At 40.1% G+C, this 18,113-nt stretch overlaps 1 protein-coding gene across 1 annotated transcript; it reads left to right on the top strand.

Annotated features, from left to right (window-relative positions):
• Positions 1–301: 301 nt before the first annotated feature.
• On the top strand, positions 302–17,541 carry SUSD2 (sushi domain containing 2). Its single transcript, XM_036393625.1, is given in 17 exon segments — positions 302–1,147; positions 2,403–2,607; positions 3,929–4,080; positions 4,576–4,743; positions 4,969–5,143; positions 6,563–6,764; positions 7,798–7,883; positions 8,101–8,369; positions 9,346–9,489; positions 9,896–10,051; positions 11,097–11,141; positions 11,144–11,344; positions 11,657–11,785; positions 11,788–11,928; positions 12,449–12,634; positions 16,834–16,924; positions 17,234–17,541. Coding segments are annotated over 17 exon segments (2,430 nt in total). The 5' UTR covers positions 302–1,080; the 3' UTR covers positions 17,247–17,541.
• The last annotated feature ends 572 nt before the right edge of the window (positions 17,542–18,113 follow it).

Below are 18,113 nucleotides of genomic sequence, written 5' to 3'. Positions count from 1 at the left end.
TTATCCAAAGAAACACTTTCAGCTCCCTTGCTTTCAGAGCCTAGCTCCAGCCTGCAGTTTCTTGTTCCTGTGCATGGTGATGGTTTGCAGTTACTGAGCACGAATATCCCTTGCAAGAGCTGCACAAGGGCTCATTTCTGCTTTGCAGTAGCGCAGTGAGTCACCAGGTGCCACCAGCGAGTCATTTCAGCCTCTGCTCATGTGCCCGCCGCTCGGATTCCACCCACAAAATTCAATATATCCGAGGATTGCTCCCAGACAAAAGCTGCCAGAACAGAGAGGACTTGGGGACCTTCACCTCCCCAGGACAGCCTGTCACCTGCACCTGAGACACTGGGGCTACGTGCATTCCTTCCTATGGAAAGGAGCTGTCATTGCTGTCATTCTCTGCCTGGATCCCATTGCTGGAATTTCAATTCCACCTCCAAAATTGCATATATCCAAGGACTGCTCCCACACGAGAGACGTGATGCTGGGAAACAGGCAGAAGTGCTCTGAAATGGAGGGGAACCCTCTGATTTAAGCCCTTAAAATGATGAAAAAGGGTGAGTTTCCTTCAATTTAACCCCTTAAAAAGAGGCAAAAGGAGGGGTCTGCCTTCACTTAAATCAGTCCTCATGCTGTCACATCCAGTGCAGTGAGCATGCTTCCTCTATATCTCATTATCTTCTGAACTAAACTGTACTGTCAGCATGTATTCTTTATCATTCTTCTAAGTGATAACAGATTTCAGTTCCTCCAGCAAAATTAAAGCATAGAACTTTTGCCAATGACCCCATGGCCTTGAGCTTTGAAGCAGAAATGCTTGTAAAGCAATAAACATCTACCCCCCTTTCAGAAAAACTTGACTGTTAATGTGAAGGAGTTGCAGTGACTATCTCCCCTTCAATCTTTTCCTGGATTGGACATGACCTCTGAAATGGAGCATTTCATTCAGTTTGTTTTGCTTCAGTAATTTACAACAAACCTTTGAACAGAGAGAATCTTGTTTATTTCTGGACACTCGTTTCCATTGAAGGCTTCTCCCAGACTAGCACGAAGACTGCCACAATCAGCCATCCTGAATCATCTGGACAAAATATGAAATTCATTGGCTTAGATGTTTATTTCTTCATTCTTTCCACCCTCACTGCTCTTTGGAATGCAGGTAAGTGATTTTCAAACATTTTGCTGCTTTTAACTGCAAACTTTTTTGACTTCTCCACTTCAGAATGCACACTTTGGCAAGAAATTGTTGATACCACCTATACAAGCTAAAGCAAAGGCACACAGGCCAGATTTTACCTGCATGGTTTCATTTTCAATCACTTCCTCTGTAATTTCCAGCAGGTCAGTGGATTCTTCTGTAAGTAAACAGACAATCTGGAGAATGCAGTAAATATATTTAAAGACATAAAAAAACTTTCCAGCTTCCCATATTGAACAAGTGTTTTTACTTCCCTTCTTTGCATTTTCCTGTGCTTGTTCTTCACCACTCACCTTGATCCCTGCCTTTCTTTTTGCTTGTGTCCTCCCAAATAATCAATCCTTCCTTAGTTACTTTTTCATAATTGGCTCCAATTTTTGCAAGATCCATGTCCAAGTTTAGAATTTCTGATACTTACCTATATCATCTCAGCATTGCATGGTATTCTTGACATAGTTCCCAAGCAGTGTTATCCTTGCAAGATTCCACTTCCCAAAAGGTCCTCAGTGCTCCCAGCTGTCTCTGCAGCTTGTTCATCTCAATTAACTCCCCCTTGTTTGTGAAATACAGTAATTTTTGACAGTGCTACTGTAATGTCTGTCTCCTTCTCACTGTTTTATTTGTTGAGTAGTTTCCCATGTGATGTCCAGTAATTACTGACAGTCTGTAAGCCAAGAGCCTCCTCACCTGTCTGTGTACCCAGAGCTCCTAACACCTGCCTTGTTAAGGCCAGACTCAAATGAAATGCACAAAACAAAGACATTTCAGTAGTTCTTAATAAACTTGTGTTGGAGCCCATTTTTGTTGCTGATGTTAACTTTCCAAGAGCACTGGCTTTCTGTTCTTAATGATTCCCATGTAAGGTTGATGGTGGGGTTCTGGTACATTTAAGACTTATCCTCAAAAATAAATGTAATTGGTGACACTCACTGAGGGGCTGCTCTGGAGATTTATCTGTCTATTACATGTAAAAATACCTCTGGAATTAATGAAATTATGTACTATCTGGGAGGTAAATAAGTGTATTTCGCTATTCAAAATGGAGCAACCTTAATATGCAGGTGATTATAACCTTCACCTAAATACATTCCTAAACTAACTTAACCAGCCTATTTTATTTACTTACAGCAGTCCTTTGGATGATGCACTTGTGCTTCAGAGAACATCTAGAAGAGTTCAATAACATTCCTGATTCTTTTTTTCTTCCTTTAACAAGGAGCTGAAGACTCTTGTGCACAGAGATGTGGGGAGCTGCTTGGTACCTGTTCTTGCCAGGTGACATGCCAGTCCTTGGGGACATGCTGTCCTGATTATAAAGAATTTTGTCTTCAAATTTCTCCATACTCAGGATCTCTTATGGGAGGCAAAGACTTTTTGATTAACAACACAGCTTTTGATCTCTCTTCTAAGATAAAATGCAGGTGGGCCTTGATTTTATATTCCTCTGCCAAAGGGAGGCAAAACTTTGAAATCTCACTCTCCAGCAATAGGCAATTACCACCAGTCCATACAGGAGTGAAAACGTTGTAAAGTTGTTAGAATCCTGTAATGTGCAAAAGTTCTGCTCAATCTCACCCTCAAGGATACCTGTTGACTGTGTTTCCACACAGGATTGTTTCTTTTAGGTGGAGTTATTCTGTGGTACAATCATAACCCTGCTCATTGTTCCCTTAACATATTATAACAGTGACTTTTTGAAAAGATTTTCCCTTCAGGGCGCTTGATTGTCAATATTTTTCTAGCATTTCCCTTTGTGGGAAAGAAGTATTTATTTCTTAATCTGAGCGAGAAAACAGCAAGACAGAAATGTAGGTAGGACACCTGATGTTTTTCCTGTAAGAGAAAGCTGTGGATCCTAAATGTGTCAGCCTGTATCACACTTAGGTGCACGTGGCACGTGCAATACATACAGTACACTGAATTTTGATGACCCAGATGTTGTGCTATTATTTCCACAGAAGGTTCTGAGTGAGATTTTGGAGTCCTTCCCATCTGGGTAGCAGTACCTGAAAAGGTTTTCAATTCTTTATTTGGAAAACCTTTGACCAAGGCATTCATTCTGTAGAACATAACTGTACTTCGAAGCAGAGAGTTACATAATTATAGCCAAGGCAAATTCCAGTGCAGAAAAGCAAAGGTCCTATTTCCTGGCAGGCCCCAGCTCCTGATACTTGGAATAGATATTCAGTCCCCATATATCAATTTTGAATAGTCACAGGTGGGGTTAATCCCCAGGACTCTGGGCAAGAGCCCTAACTGGATTCAAATGGTTAAATAACAAGCAGTGCCTTCTGAGTTAACCTTTGCAACAGAAATTCTACAACAGCATGAAATTCCTTTCGTTGCCCTCACAGGACTTACCAGGGGGAAAAAAACCAAATCAACAAATCAGAAATTTGCAATAACTGCATCACGGTCATTGTTAGCCACCCTGTAATCTTACTAATGCTATAACGTTATTTTCCTCTTCCTGTTGCCCCTTTGTTGTTAATTTATTATATCTCTCTCCCCCAGAAATTAAATAGTAAATTGAAGGTTTGTGGATTGCTGTATATTTGTGCAATTCACAGCAGAATTCACATTGATGTAATGGCAGATTTTTCCAGTTTATATTCCCTGCTACAAGCAAAACAGCCCCAGACTTGAAATGATCCACATATGACACAAGGCTGATTGTTGAAGAATATTCAGAATTTTCCTTCTATCTATGGTGACACTAAAAAGTATTTTCAACATCTACAGGTTCAAGCAGCAAATCACAACCAGTGGCTATATTGATGAGGATGGAAAAGCCCACTGCATCTCCCCATTGCTTTATGAGACTGGTTTCATACCTTTTGAAGTTTCTACAGATGCTGGTTCAACGTTTCCCTACTCTGGAACTTGGTTATCAGGTTACTTATATCTACAGCATCCCTCTTCCTGCTATATTTTTCCTCCATGCATGCAAGATTATAGAAGTCTTTTCTTTTTCATCACTTTTATTCTTCCTTAACAGGCCTCAGAAAAGAAAGTCTCACTGGCTTCATGTTAATTCATCTTTTGAGAGATGAACTTTCACAGCAATTGAGTAGCAGCAGCAGCATTAACTGATAAAAAGTCCTGCTTAAAATGAGGTTGACCAAAACTGTTCCCATTTCATCCCTACTTCTACCCCTTTTTGTCCCCTCTTCAAATAATTGCATTGTGGTGTTGTAATCTAAGGACTGCAAGTATTAGTAAGGGTTGCATTCTCAGCTTCAGCTTATTATTTTCATGTCATGCATCCTGTGCTGTGTAAAACATAACCAGGGGAAATCCTGCTAAATCTTAAATAATAGAGTAGCACTTTTTCAGAACTATGCGAAACCAAAATGTCATTAGCCCTCCTTTTCTGCTCTGCAATGCAGTACATCACAGCAAAGTTTCAGATGGAGAAAAATGCACTTTGGTAAATGAGACAAAATGGCAATACTATGGCACCCCCAACACTGCTGGAAACTTAACTCTTACCTGGACACACCAGACACTTGCAGCAACCCACGTCAACATAGAAGTCTGGGGATACCAGGAAACAGGTAAAGTGACCCTTTTCCTACAAGCATTTATCACACACATAACTCTTGTGCAGAGCTCTGCACAGCTTGTGATCACTTTCACTGAGACCTGCAAGTATAAATAACTGATTACAATAATGTCAGCTTTTCCTCTTCATTTACATATGGGAGGAAACCTGTAATTTCAATCTTGTGGCTATTGCTCTTTTCCAGCATCCAAAACCCTTCTCCTCCTCTATCTGACAGGTGACAGTTATTCCGAAAACTGGATGGCTGAATGGAAATACCTTTATACTTTGGCAAGAGAAACCCCCAACACAGGGAAGTACTCTTTCATTCCTGTGCCTGCTGAGGGAAATTACAGTACATGGGACTATGGAATTTTGAGAATTATACCCAGCAAGTATTTTGATGGGCAGAGGCAAGTGCATAATAATAATAATAATAATAATAATAATAATAATAATAATAATAATAATAATAATAATAATAATAATAATAGCTACCTTATAAGCTGTTGTCTCCTTTGGCATTCAAAACTGAGACTCAGGCTCCATTTCCTGGGAAAAAAAATGGGGAGAAAATTGGAAGGTCAAAAGTGAGAAAAACTTATAGGTCAACATAAAGACAGTTTACTAAGTAAAGAGGAGCATGGAGGAAGAATCATGAAGTCTCCCATGAGCAGACTGATGCACAGGTAGTCACCAGTAAGGGCTGCTTTGGAAAAACACCCCTGCAGTTTTATTGATGGGCATGCTGGTCTAGGGCATGGAATATCCCTTTGGTCAGTTTGGGTTGGCTGTCACAGCTGTGCTCCCTCCTGGCCTTCTCCCTGGGGCCAGCACGAGACACAGAGAAGACCTTGACACTGTGCCAGCAGGAGATAAACACTGCTGTGTTATCAGCACTGTCTTGGTCACAGATCTAAAATGTGGCTGCTATGAAGAAATTACTCCAGCCAAACCCATGCTCTCAGCAGAGTAGGATCTGCTGATTCTTTTGTTTTGTCACAACTGTGGAGGAGTCCCTAATTGTGGAGTTCAATCACTGCAGCCACAGGCCTTCCTCTTCTATTTTGTGTGCAGGTTTTTGCATTCCTTCAAATTTTATAGCCATTTTCTTTTATTTCATTGCATATTTCCCCATGATTTTTGGTGAACTACCTGTGTAAGTGCTCCATGGATATTCTTTCATAATTCTTCCATATCTGCAGGTTTGATGTAGATAGTATAGACTGTGAGTATATAAATATATAAATGCCACCTCTTTAGTGTTTCAACATATTGCTAATATGTCAGAACCTTTTTGAACATAGAAGGATAACCTTTTCCCCTTCTAGGGGGCTTTTTATTACACTTTGTGTAAGATATTTTTTTCATGGGGGAAAAGCAGAGTGGCTTTGGAACATTTCAAGGATTCTAAATGGTTTCTGTAGCCATTAGTCCTGATATTACTGGGGTGCAGTTGTTATGTTTTGTTAAAGAATCCAGATATTCTTCATTCTGACCTAAATGAAATTGCAATGTCAAAAGGCATGAATACAAAACCTTCCTCTAAAAGGATCTATGTAAGCCATAGTCATTATTACTAAAATGTATTCTGATTATTGCATACTTGCTGCATGCTGTCCTGCCACCTCCTGAATTTGGAAAATTTTGATGTGCCATAACTTTTTGAAGGAAAAAGAAAGCAGTGGGCTTTGCAATGAAATAACTTGGAAGTCAAAAGATGCTTTTTAATTATAATTAGCAATTGAGCCACAGTGCTACTGTCCAAGTAGTGCTTGTTCAGCTATCAGATGTATTTTTTGTTTCTCTTTTTTTTCTTTTTTTTTTACCAGCAATATTCCATCAATCTGGAGCCCAGACCATGCATTGGCTTGGCACCTTGAGAAAGACTTCAGAAATGACCCAAGTGCATGGGCAACTGCAAAATGTATGGAATGGGACAGGAAGGAAGAATTGCTTCCAAACTTCATGGAAGAAATTATAGACTGCCCTTGCACCTTGGCACAGGCAAGAGCTGACACTGGCAGGTTCCATGTAAGTTATTAACTGATCCCTCTGGCTTATTACAATTCCAGGTGGAAGCTTAAGGAGTGCCAAACTCCACACACACCCCTGTTCCCTTCTCTAAACATCATTACAAGGAAATTAGGTTACATTTAGATTTTCCCAAGTAGCATACCAAATGGCAGAGGTAAATACTGCTTATCTAGGCAGTATGAATTCAAGTGCCTTTAGAATAGGAGATGGAAATGACATTCAAACAGGGAATTAAAGCAGTAGTTCCAATGGCAAACTGAAAACACTCTGTGGAGCTGGGAGCAGGTATGGCTTCTCAAGATCTACAATAGGACAGTCTGTGTTTGAAGGTGATATCCCGTGCTGTGGCAAACTATTTCTGCCTAGTTTTTCATACTTTGCTGCAAACCCTTCTGCCATGTACATCAGAGCTCAATCCCAGAGCTGTAATCCATTATTTCCTTTAACCTGCTTCCTTCCTCCTTCGCTTCACTGCTATCAAGGAACTGACAAAAGCTAAGAAATCAATTGCCATTCAGTCTACACTTTCACTTACACTGCTGATCTGAGGACCAGATGACAGTCACTTCCTCTCCTATTTATGATACCAAATGGTGGCATGTGTTTATGCATTTAAAAAAAAAAGTTTAGATAAAAATTGTTACTACTCTGGTTATGAAGCTCCAAACATGATGTGTAAAAGCTTGTGAAGATAAAGAATAGATCTACTGCCTCTATCTAAGAACATAGGATAAACATTTACTCTGTGTCTGTGTTTGCTGTACACTTACAGTTGAATTCCCATCTGGCTGCCTTTGTTCTTCAAGGTCTGTTGTAACAGACTGCAAAATGTTCAGGTCAGACATGTGCTCCAGACACTTGAGTATTAAATTCACCATTTTTCCTATCATTCCATGCTGTTCAACACAACCCTAACCAGTTCATGTCAACTTTACACACATGTCAGATACAAAAGGTGGGAACAGAATGTAAGAACAGAAAGGACAACAAGGCAAGAACCCCATTAAGTGTGAATATTGATCTTTTTCAGACAGATTATGGCTGTGACATTGAAAAGGGGAGCGTGTGTACTTATCATCCTGGTGCTGTGCATTGTGTAAGAGCCATTCAAGCCAGGTAAAGAACATTTTTTAAACTGCAATTTTTTGAGTAATCCTTTCACCTCAGAGACAGCAGGATCACAGAAGTCAGGGGTGAAATCTAACTGGACATCAGATAAAGCTTGGCAAACAAAATATTTAGCTGTATGCATAAAAAGTCACTAAGCAACCCCTAAATAGAAACAGACCCCACAGAGCTAAATGATGATTTTCTTGCTGCTTTTCTCAATCAGTCCCCAGTATGGGGCTGGACAGCAGTGCTGCTATGACTCCACGGGAACCCAAATCCTCACACGTGACTCCACCGGAGGCAGCACACCTGATCGAGGACATGACTGGGGTTCTCCACCTTTCTTGAAGCCTCCCCGGATACCTGGCTTTTCCCATTGGCTTTATGATGTTATCAGCTTCTATTACTGCTGCCTGTGGTCTGACAATTGTGACTTCTATATGAAAAGGCGGCCCTCTAGTGACTGCAGGACATACCGCCCGCCCCGAGCTGGTAAGGGCTCCAGAATTTCCTTATGGAGTGTAGATTTTTCATAGTGTTGGCTTTTAGAATATTTCTATATGTGCATACATATATGAGTTGACAATGGTGAGGGTACAATGTCCTGTGGAAAAGTTCCATGGAAGGTTTATCTTGATCTATCACTTACAAAATCTGTATGTGTTTTTTAATTGTGCTGCAAGATTTTCTGTTGTTGAGCATCTCACTCATCCCTGGAACCTAAATAGCCAAAGCATAATAGTCATTGGCCACGACTTTATATCATCAGTGTGGACTTCTTCAGAAAAAAAGGTGTTTAGAGATGGTTAATGACAGGTAGGAAGCAGCTAGAAAAGCTGTCATGATGAGAAATATTCATATCAAATAAGAAAGTTTTATAATTTACAATGTGTCTGGTTTTCTCCCACTTGCTTTCAACTCAGTCTTCAAGTCTTGCCATACCTCTGTTGCTACCACATTTTGCCTTCTATGCTGCTGAGATGCTGAGGTGTCCAGCAGGACTTGGCCTCCCATAAAGAAGTGCAAAGAGGCAGCAGTTTGCATCAGGAAAAAAGGAGAAAACTGTAGAGGGCATTGTATTAGGTAGTTAGGGGTCATGAATGAGTGGTCTGGCTGCTTAAAGAAAACCCATCAAAAGTATTGGCTGAAGCAGAGTTTGAATTTGTGAAAATACAACTTTACCATTTGATGGCAAGGTGCATTGTATTAGTTACCATACAGATTAAAGCATACAAAGGAAGATAAATAATTGGGAACTTGGAGAAATTTACATGGAAGTTGGAAATGCAAAAGGGGATAAGGGTGCAAAGGATATGGATGCAGAGATAATGCAATAGCTCTGTATTCATGTCCAAATCTCCCCATATATTGCATGTGACAGAGACTTCTCTTTCCTTTCTCATGAACTCGAGGAGTAACAGGTTGTGATTTTTGCTTGATCTTATTCTCTTTTTGTTTTTAAAAATAGCATCTGCTTTTGGGGATCCTCATTTCTTTACATTTGATGGTCTGAACTTCACCTTCAATGGCCTAGGAGAATACACATTGGTAGAGTCTAATCTCACATCCTTGAGAGTGCAAGGGAGGACACAGCAGGCACACTTTTCCAATGGTGAGTTGGTAAGAGAGGAAGCAGAGCTCTGCAAATCGCAGAACTTCTGAGATTTGCAGAACTGAGATTTGATATTTGCTTGATTTGCACTTAGCAGCAATCCTCCTGTCATCGCTAGTCTTCTTTTTTTGGCCATTTGTGAACAGTCTCCATTCTGAAGATAATCAGAAAGCAGACAACATCTTCAGGAAAAGCTTCCAATCGAAGTTTAATTGCTAGGTTTTTTTATTGGGTGTGAGTAATGGAAGTGTACAGTTTTCTACTGTGTTTAAGAGCTCCAAAAAAATTCTTATTTCTCTCCATGCCCATTCTCATCAATAAGGAAACAGAAGGCCAGTTCTAGAAATCAGTCAATGCCAGCTGATGCATTTTGATAGCATTGTTGGTTTTTTTTTTTATTTGGAAGGAACTGAGGCTCGGGGGACAGGCTTGTGTGCAGTGGCCATGCAGGAGAACAACTCTGATGTGATTGAAGTGCGCTACTCTGAGGATTTGCATCTGGAGGTCCTCCTGAACCAGAGGGTTCTCAGCTTCTCTGAACAAACTTGGATGGACTTGAAAGGTTAGTTACACATATCAGCCTTGTAAGCAATTCCATTCTGATGGAGCCCATGGAGAGTTAAAGGTGTCTCTAGGTGTATGCATTTCAACTCTTTTTTCAGCATCCTTTTGTCAAGTGTTCTAACAGGTGGCTTCAGTGTCCATGGTTTCCATGTCCTCTTTCACTTGTTTGTAGAGCAGAGGTTTTCCCCCTCATCCTGTGGACAGTGAATGGAATTAAAAACTCTGTCCTCTGCATTCTGCTTTGAACTTACTGCATCTAGTACAATGAAGCCAAACAAATAAAACGGAATATAGTGAAATGTAACTAAAATATATACTAAAATATAACTCAATTTCATATTTACCTACTGGGAGCTCTCTCAATTGGTCAGATATTATTCCTCTATTCTTCTGCCAAAAAGACTATCAAAAGTTGACTTTCTGTCCAACAGGGCTGTGATCATTTGATTAGTCTTAATGATAATTTGACAAATACTCATGATACATCACTTAAATTTTAACAGTAATCTCCCTGTTCAGCAGAGGAACATTTCTGTGGCTAGCAATTCATATTCCTCACATGGCTGAAGAGCAGGTGGAGGGCTACACTGCCAGGGAGCTGCAGAAGCAGAGATGCAGGGAGGAAAACAAAATGAAAGGGGGCCATCGAGGGGGCCTGGAGAAGAAGCCATATTAGGGAGGTGTTGACAAGACAAGGGAGAAGGAGAGGAAAACTGTGACCACTGAGAGAGCAGTGCTTCCAGCTCACAGCCACTCTCTGATGTGGACATCTCATATCTTAGCTCCTGAGACACCGGCAGGAGGCATCTTGTATCAACAGTGGACCTCTCTTTTCTGCCACTCTCTAGTAGCCATCTTGTCACAATTGTAGTGTGAAGGTGTGGCTTCCCTTTAAATGCTTCTCAGAGTGCAGCTCAGAGTGGAAGGGAGGAAAAGCTGTATGAAAAATGGCTAAAACTGATGATTTAAACTGATGCTAAAACACAACAATTTTTTCACTATGGATAATTCGCTATTTTGTCCTCTTCCTCTCATGGTTATAGGTCTCTTCCTCTATTCTACACCTGATCAGAACATCACAGTGATGTTCTCTCTGGGTCAGGAGTGGAAATAAGGGGAAATGGAGGATTTCTGACCCTGACAGTTCTGCTCCCAGAGAAGTTTATGAATCACACATGGGGTCTCTTTGGAGTAATGAATGGCAATCCACAGGATGACTACACCTTCAAGAATAAAACCACCATGTCAGTTCATGCAAGTCCCCAGCAGGTGTTTGAGTTTGGAGCTAGCTGTAAGTAATTTTTATGCTTTATTATTACATTTTCTTTACAAATTTAAGACAGCTTATGATTTAAGGACTAGGAAATTACGTCTGTGCCAAGCAACCAGTATGGGGGGAAGAAAAGGAGTAAGAGAAATATGCCCTCACTCTGCCCATCTGGGGAGTGAAAACAGAACCATGATGGAATGTTCAGCACTTTGTACCTATATCTCTTCCAGCTCCAGCTACATCTCTGTAGATAAACACTTGGATTAATAGCAGAAGGTGGTCTATGTTGGCAATGTTACATGTGAATCTCTCTTTCTGTCTCTCTCTCCCAAGGGGCAATTGAAAATGGAACTTCTCTCTTTACTTATGACACGGAGTTCTTACTGGACAGTTTCTTTTATGGGGACAAGCACAATGCCTCCTTTCTGCCCGTGTTCTCCCCTCATGAAGACCCTGCTGATCCCTGCTAGAAGAGATGGTCTCATGCTGTGGCTCTGACCCATTCTGCAGATTTGATGTCCTGACAACAAGAAACCTTCAAGTGGGAAGCTCCACAAGACTTTCCCATCAGAATCACAAGCTGTTGGTAGAACATCTAGAGCCAGGTGATACAACATTCCACAAAACATCATTACAGAATAACAGGATATTCTGAGTTGGAAGGGACCCACTGGGATCATCAAGTCCAATCCTTAAGTGAATGGCCCATAGGGAGCATCACTATAGATATTTCTACAGGGCATCTAAAGAGTTAACACCGTTTGAGGAGGCTTTGCTTAACTGTAGGTTCATGCATCTATAAATAATCTGATTTTGGGGAATCGTCTTTGTACCAGGAAATCTCTGTACTGATAGAGTACTTAGGCAAACTCAAAATAAATTTCTTTCCATTTCTTCCATAATAACACCACAGCACAGAAAGTTTATCTTCATTTTATACACATTAAGCTGTCTTCCTTGGACTTCAAAATAAATTTTAAAAGTAGCAGGAAGTATTGTCTCTCAGATAGCCTAAAAATCTTTGTTTTTCCATGAGTTGCCACTAAAATGCTGTTTGAATCATTGCAATGGAGATTTGCTGGTCTAAGTCCTAAATACTCTAACCAGATATGTTTCTTTTATTAGTGATCTCTTGTGGCTGGCTGGATCATCCAACCAATGGAAGAAAGAATAGTACTAACTACCTGCTGGGCTCAACCATCAATTTCACCTGCAGTGAGGGCTATGAACTCACAGGAGGGTCACAGGAAAGAACTTGCCAGGTGTCAGGAGCCTGGTCAGGGGACACACCCCAGTGCAGCCAAGTAACAGGTCTGTTGCCTTTTAGATATCACATATTGTCACTAAAAAATCGTTATCAAGAACAAGGCAATCTCAGTATACCATGATGGCCCTTGACAAAAGCAACTTCTCTTACTTGGTAAAACATTGGACATGAGATGCCTGAATTACTAGAAAGACTATTATTCAAATCTAAATAACAGGTGACTTATGCTGGTTTTGTGTGTTTTGGTGGAGGTATTTTTGTTTCATCAATGGGTACAGGTACCTGAAGGGTGGGTGAAAAGAGGATGGAGCCAGGATTTTTTCAGTAGTGCCCAGGGACAAGACCAGAGGCCACAGGCATGCTCTGAAACATAGAAGCTTCCCTCTGAACATCAGAAACCCCCTTTTTACTGTGGTTATGACTGAGCACTGGCACAGCTTGCCCAGAGAAGTTTGAATATCTCCCTCCCTGGAGATATTCAAAAGTTGTCAGGTCATGGTCCTGAGCAACTCACTCTGGGTGGTCCTGCTTGAACAGGGGAGTCGGACAAAATTACCTCCAGAGGTCCCATCCCACCTCAACTGTTCTGTGATTCTGTGATTGGACAGCAGACACAGCCCACACTTGTTGAACCCTTCCACTCTTTTTTTTCTAAAATATTATCTTATCTCAAAACATAATTCTGTTATTCTATAGCAGTAAAAGTATTGTGAATGATGCAATAGTATTTAGTATAAATAACACAGATTTATTCTCCCTCTTGTGTCACTACTAATAGATTATCAGTTAGCCTGGGATTGTTGGATTTTAGTAGCATAGGCTGTCTCTATGATTTACAGAAAATGGCCCAAAATTTTCTTTTTATTCATTCACCACATACACTCCAAATGTCCTCAAGATGGCAATATTTCAAAGCACCAGGGTGGTGCAAGGCCAGATGGCATGTTGAAGCACTTTCAATGCTGAGTTAATAGCTCCCAAAAGCACTCATCAAATAATTCATACTAACAGATTCTCCATTCTAAGACCCTTCCAAAGAAATGTGGGAAGTGCACTTCACATCAGCAACGAATTCCTGACATGCTGGCACATTTCATCAGCCTCTGCTGCCTGTACCAATTGCTTGTACATTTCCAGTGCAGTTCTGAACTTAGTAATATTTGTAAGATGAACTGCAGTGAGTCTGGGCAGCAGAAAAATTCACAAAGGCTAGATCTTAAATAGGCAATGGCAAAACTTTCTGCCAAGCTGAAAGCTAAGAATATTTTTCCACTGCTGCCATCAACCACATACATACTGGATAAGAGCCAGTCAGTCTCAATAAGCAAAACAGATGCTGACATTTACACTAGCAAAAGGGGGACAGAAAGGCAGCCCTGTGAGATCAGAGGAAAGGAGCTGGAAGATATGCAGTGACTGATTGCATTCAGAATGATGGAGATGTGACACAGCTTTGTGGATAAGCAAACAAAACCCACAGTGTTTTCCAATGCTTTCCTGGAAGGTGACAAAGAAAAACAAGGTGTGAAAGAATTTTATTGATCTGATTGCAACAAAGATCTTCCTTACTATTTGATATTTTTTGTTCTAGTTAATATGCAATGTGAACCAAAATGGATGGGTTTTATTAGCTGCAGGAAGTTGGAGTATGCTGTCCACAGCAGCAGGATGCTGACAACACCAACAACTGAGCACCACAATATAAAATACAAATTTCTCTATTCTTTTTTTCTTACTGCTATGCCCTACTAGTGGCATTTATAGCTAGCCTTGTTTCTCCTTCTTCCATAAGGAGCTCTGCTAGATGTCAGTGTTTGTCAGAGAAGGCTATTTTATTGGCAGGCCCAGGTCTCTACAGAGAAGAGAGGCAATACAGTTCAAAGTTCCTTTCACTAATAGCTAAACTTCTCATATTTTTAAAGCATGGACAGCTAGCACTTGTTTTTCACTAAAGAAACTTCTGCCCATGGTCCAAGACACAGCTGAAATCCAGTGCCAGTTTTCCTTGTCTTACTTCTCTATTTGGCTATTTTCTCTATTCTCCATCCCCCAAGCCTCCTTCTCTTCTCCAGAACAGAAAAGGTCCTTGCATTGTCAAAATCTGTTTTTCCTGAGGTCAGTTTTCTTTATTGTTTTCCTCCTTACACAGCAGCATGCTGCTGTTTCACCAACATCCATTTTATCAAGTCCTGTGACAAAGACCTTCTTGACACCAGGAAAATGGTGACAAAATTAATGGACAGCCCTTCCCAATTTCTGGGTGCCTGAATGGATGATCACTGACCTAGCCACTGTGATCAGCAGTCACTTTTTTACTTTGAAAGTGAACTATTAAACACACACTTTCTGAAGTTATTTCTTTCAGGCTGCTCAGGAGCACAGGGCCCAGCCCTCTGTTATTCTAAGCCTACAGGTGTATTTCTTTACAGTGCTGTGCTCATGATGCTGCAGTTGTGTAGCACATCAGATTCAAGCTCTGTCTGCAAATCATCAAGGTTTTCTTAGTTGCTATATGCCTTTTCAAAAGAGAATATTTCAAATAAAGACATGGGAACCAGGGAAATTGGATAGGAAGAGGTGGAAACAAGAAAATGTAATGCCAGTTATTTTACAAAATCTGTTTCGGTATTTTGAAACTTCAAATACAAATTATGTTGTTGGGCATGCATATTGTTGATTTTGAGTTTTGCTTCCTTGGACTAAAGTTTCCATGGAAATCCTCTGCTAATAATTATTTTGCTATGCTTCTAATTACAATCCCACTGCAAGTCTTGCCAGTACCACAGCAAGCTCTCTTCACTGAATATCACAAAGAGGAAGAACAAAGAAGACATCCAGCAAAAGCAAAAAGGAGATTCTAGTAAAATGAGATGTAATATCCAGCTAAAAATCATAAGATAGTGGCAACATATGTACATAGAGTCTTTCTGAGACAGACAATATGGTGATATCAAGGGCAATCTAGTTTTGTTTGTCTTTTGGGTTACATTCTCCTTTCCCCCCCTCCTCCTCTATTCACATTTAGGTTTCCTTTTCCAGTCTCAGGCTCTGTGTAAATGCTGTTCATTTTGAAAAGCTGTCAGAAATCTCATTAGTCTTCTATGCTTTTTCTAAACACAAAGATTTCACAACAGAGGCAAATCACTACTGGACTAACTACTTTAGCCAGTGGTGAGTTCTCATCACTTGGCAGAGACTGGGTGCCTCCCTGTGAGGGATGTGTAAGACAAACATTAAGCCTTGTTAAGAATTTACTGGATGATGGATCAATGCTTGTGAAACAGTTTATGTACCTCATTTCTTTCCTTAAACTTCACTATAAACCAGATCAGCAGCTGAATAATCTGTTCTAGGATCATAGAAGTGTCTGTTCTGTCACTCTGCCATCACTGTGTGCTAGGCTGTGGGTTGGGCAGGTGTGACAAAGTGATGGAAGGAAGGGCTGACAAAAATGCAGCCCTGATGTATTAAGGCTCAGATACAAAATGCAGGAATTATTGTTTCTCCCAGACAGTTCATTCCACATGTTGCATCTCCTAACTTTTACAAATATTCTTATATGGGAATCTAATCTGCCACTGCTTAGTAGAATAAGAAAACAAAATGATAATTTTTATTCAAAATTTGTTTTATAATCTGGTTTGTTTCTCTCTTTCAGGTGTCCTTGTTAGGCAGTCACAGAATCAAGTTGGCACTTTTTGTGTTTTAGTGTGTTCGAACTCTCTGATGCAGTTCAGTGTACCCACATCAGAGCAGTCACTTCTCTTTTATGTAGATTATTAAGCAGCAAAGGTAGTTTCAAAAAATAATGCCAAAATAGGGGTAATATTTAAAATAATCAAACCGTACGGAATAAGGATTGAAAACCATTTCAGTTCTTGGGATTGACAGTTCCACATCAATATTGCACATTCAAAATGTTGACTACAAATTAACCACTAGCCACCCTTTGTGTTACAAAGCTTTTGCAGCCACCTGCCCTAACAGTTAAATGTAGGAACTCTGTGAGTTCCTAATCTTTACCAGTTTCAGAGAATCTGAAAGGGTAAAGGGTTGGAAAGGACCTCTGGACATTCAGTCCAATATCACTGCCAAGGGAGGCAGCTCCACAAATAAAGAGAATAGAAAAATTAATACTATATGTACAGTTTCAAAAATTGTCGTGCAATTGCATTCAAACAGATATGAAAATATGTATATCAAAGTCTTCATGGTTTTTTTGTGGTTGGTCTCTGTTTTTCAGCTATCAAACAAGTAATTGTTATTGGCAGTGTATTTGGATTAGTTGGCCTTGCGGTCCTGGGACGTCTGGGTTATTTATGCAGAAAGGAGAGGTAAGCCTTGACTGAACTGAAAACACAAATGAACCTCTTAAAGAAATAGCAACTGCTATGACTTTTTAAATAATAATTTAGTGATGACCACTGGCAACAAACTGCTAGTGTGCTACAGGTAAAAAAAAAAGTGCAACTGATGTATAAACACTGAACTGTAAGTGAAACTTACTAGTGGAGAAAGAGGGCAGCATAGTGAATGAAAATGCCAGGAATACTGGTGGATTGAGTGATGGTTAATGGAGATATGGTTAATTTTCTGAACTTTGTCAGCAACTGTTACAAATTTTTAATCCTTCTCTGTTCCAGTGTTCACAAGTAATAGAATGCCAGATAAAATGGAATCGAAATTGAGTGAACGGAATCGAAATTGAGTGAACGGAAACAAAATGGGGTTCCAGCCCTTGGAAAGAAGACTGTATGTGTGAGGAAGAACTAAATACTTCTGAACCTGTCACAAAAAAGAAAAAAAAAAGCACAGTGCCAAGCTAACAGAACACTGATATTGTTTTTCAGTATTTCATCACTCAAAAATGCTACATTCACAATGAATTCAGCTCAAAGAAATAAGAATGTGGCATATTATGCCATGATATTAAAATATATGTGTAAAGCCATGCTACTGTATGAAGACCGTTTTTTGCTTTCTATATGTGTCACAAAGGCCAAAAGAAATGTAAGCATATTTTCCCCCTCAAAATCAACCTTACAGCTTTATATGGCAGGAGGTTTCTGTATGCTAAAAGTGAGATGCATCCACACTGTGTATTGATACAATAGTTAAGGCCTACAAACTGTATTTTGATTGTTCCCCTTCAGAATGACAAATTGTTCTCTGCCTGTATGGGTTGCTATTTGATTACACAGCAGTGTTGTTAAGGGGGTACAAGGATGTACCTTGCACAAAGGATGTTTGCCCTATTTCTGTTCCTGACAAAGCAACTTTTTCAATGCTTTTTTAACTGTTAGTGTGGGGGTTTTTTTAGTGTGGTTGGTTCTTAGCAAAGCTGTTCTACCATTACTAAAATGTCTCACAGGCCAAGTAAGGACTTTGTAAAAGTTTAGACGATTGTTTGACATTACCACCCTGACACTTTGTCCTTTGGGATCATCAGGTAGATGAAAACAAACAAACAAAAACTCAAACCAAACAAACCACAAATCCAAACCCTATCTTTCTGCACGTGCG

This window comes from Molothrus ater, chromosome 18 (assembly GCF_012460135.2).
Source record: "Molothrus ater isolate BHLD 08-10-18 breed brown headed cowbird chromosome 18, BPBGC_Mater_1.1, whole genome shotgun sequence".
NCBI lineage: Eukaryota > Metazoa > Chordata > Aves > Passeriformes > Icteridae > Molothrus > Molothrus ater.
Note: the sequence above shows the minus strand (reverse complement) of the source record. Positions and strands in the feature narration are given on the sequence as shown.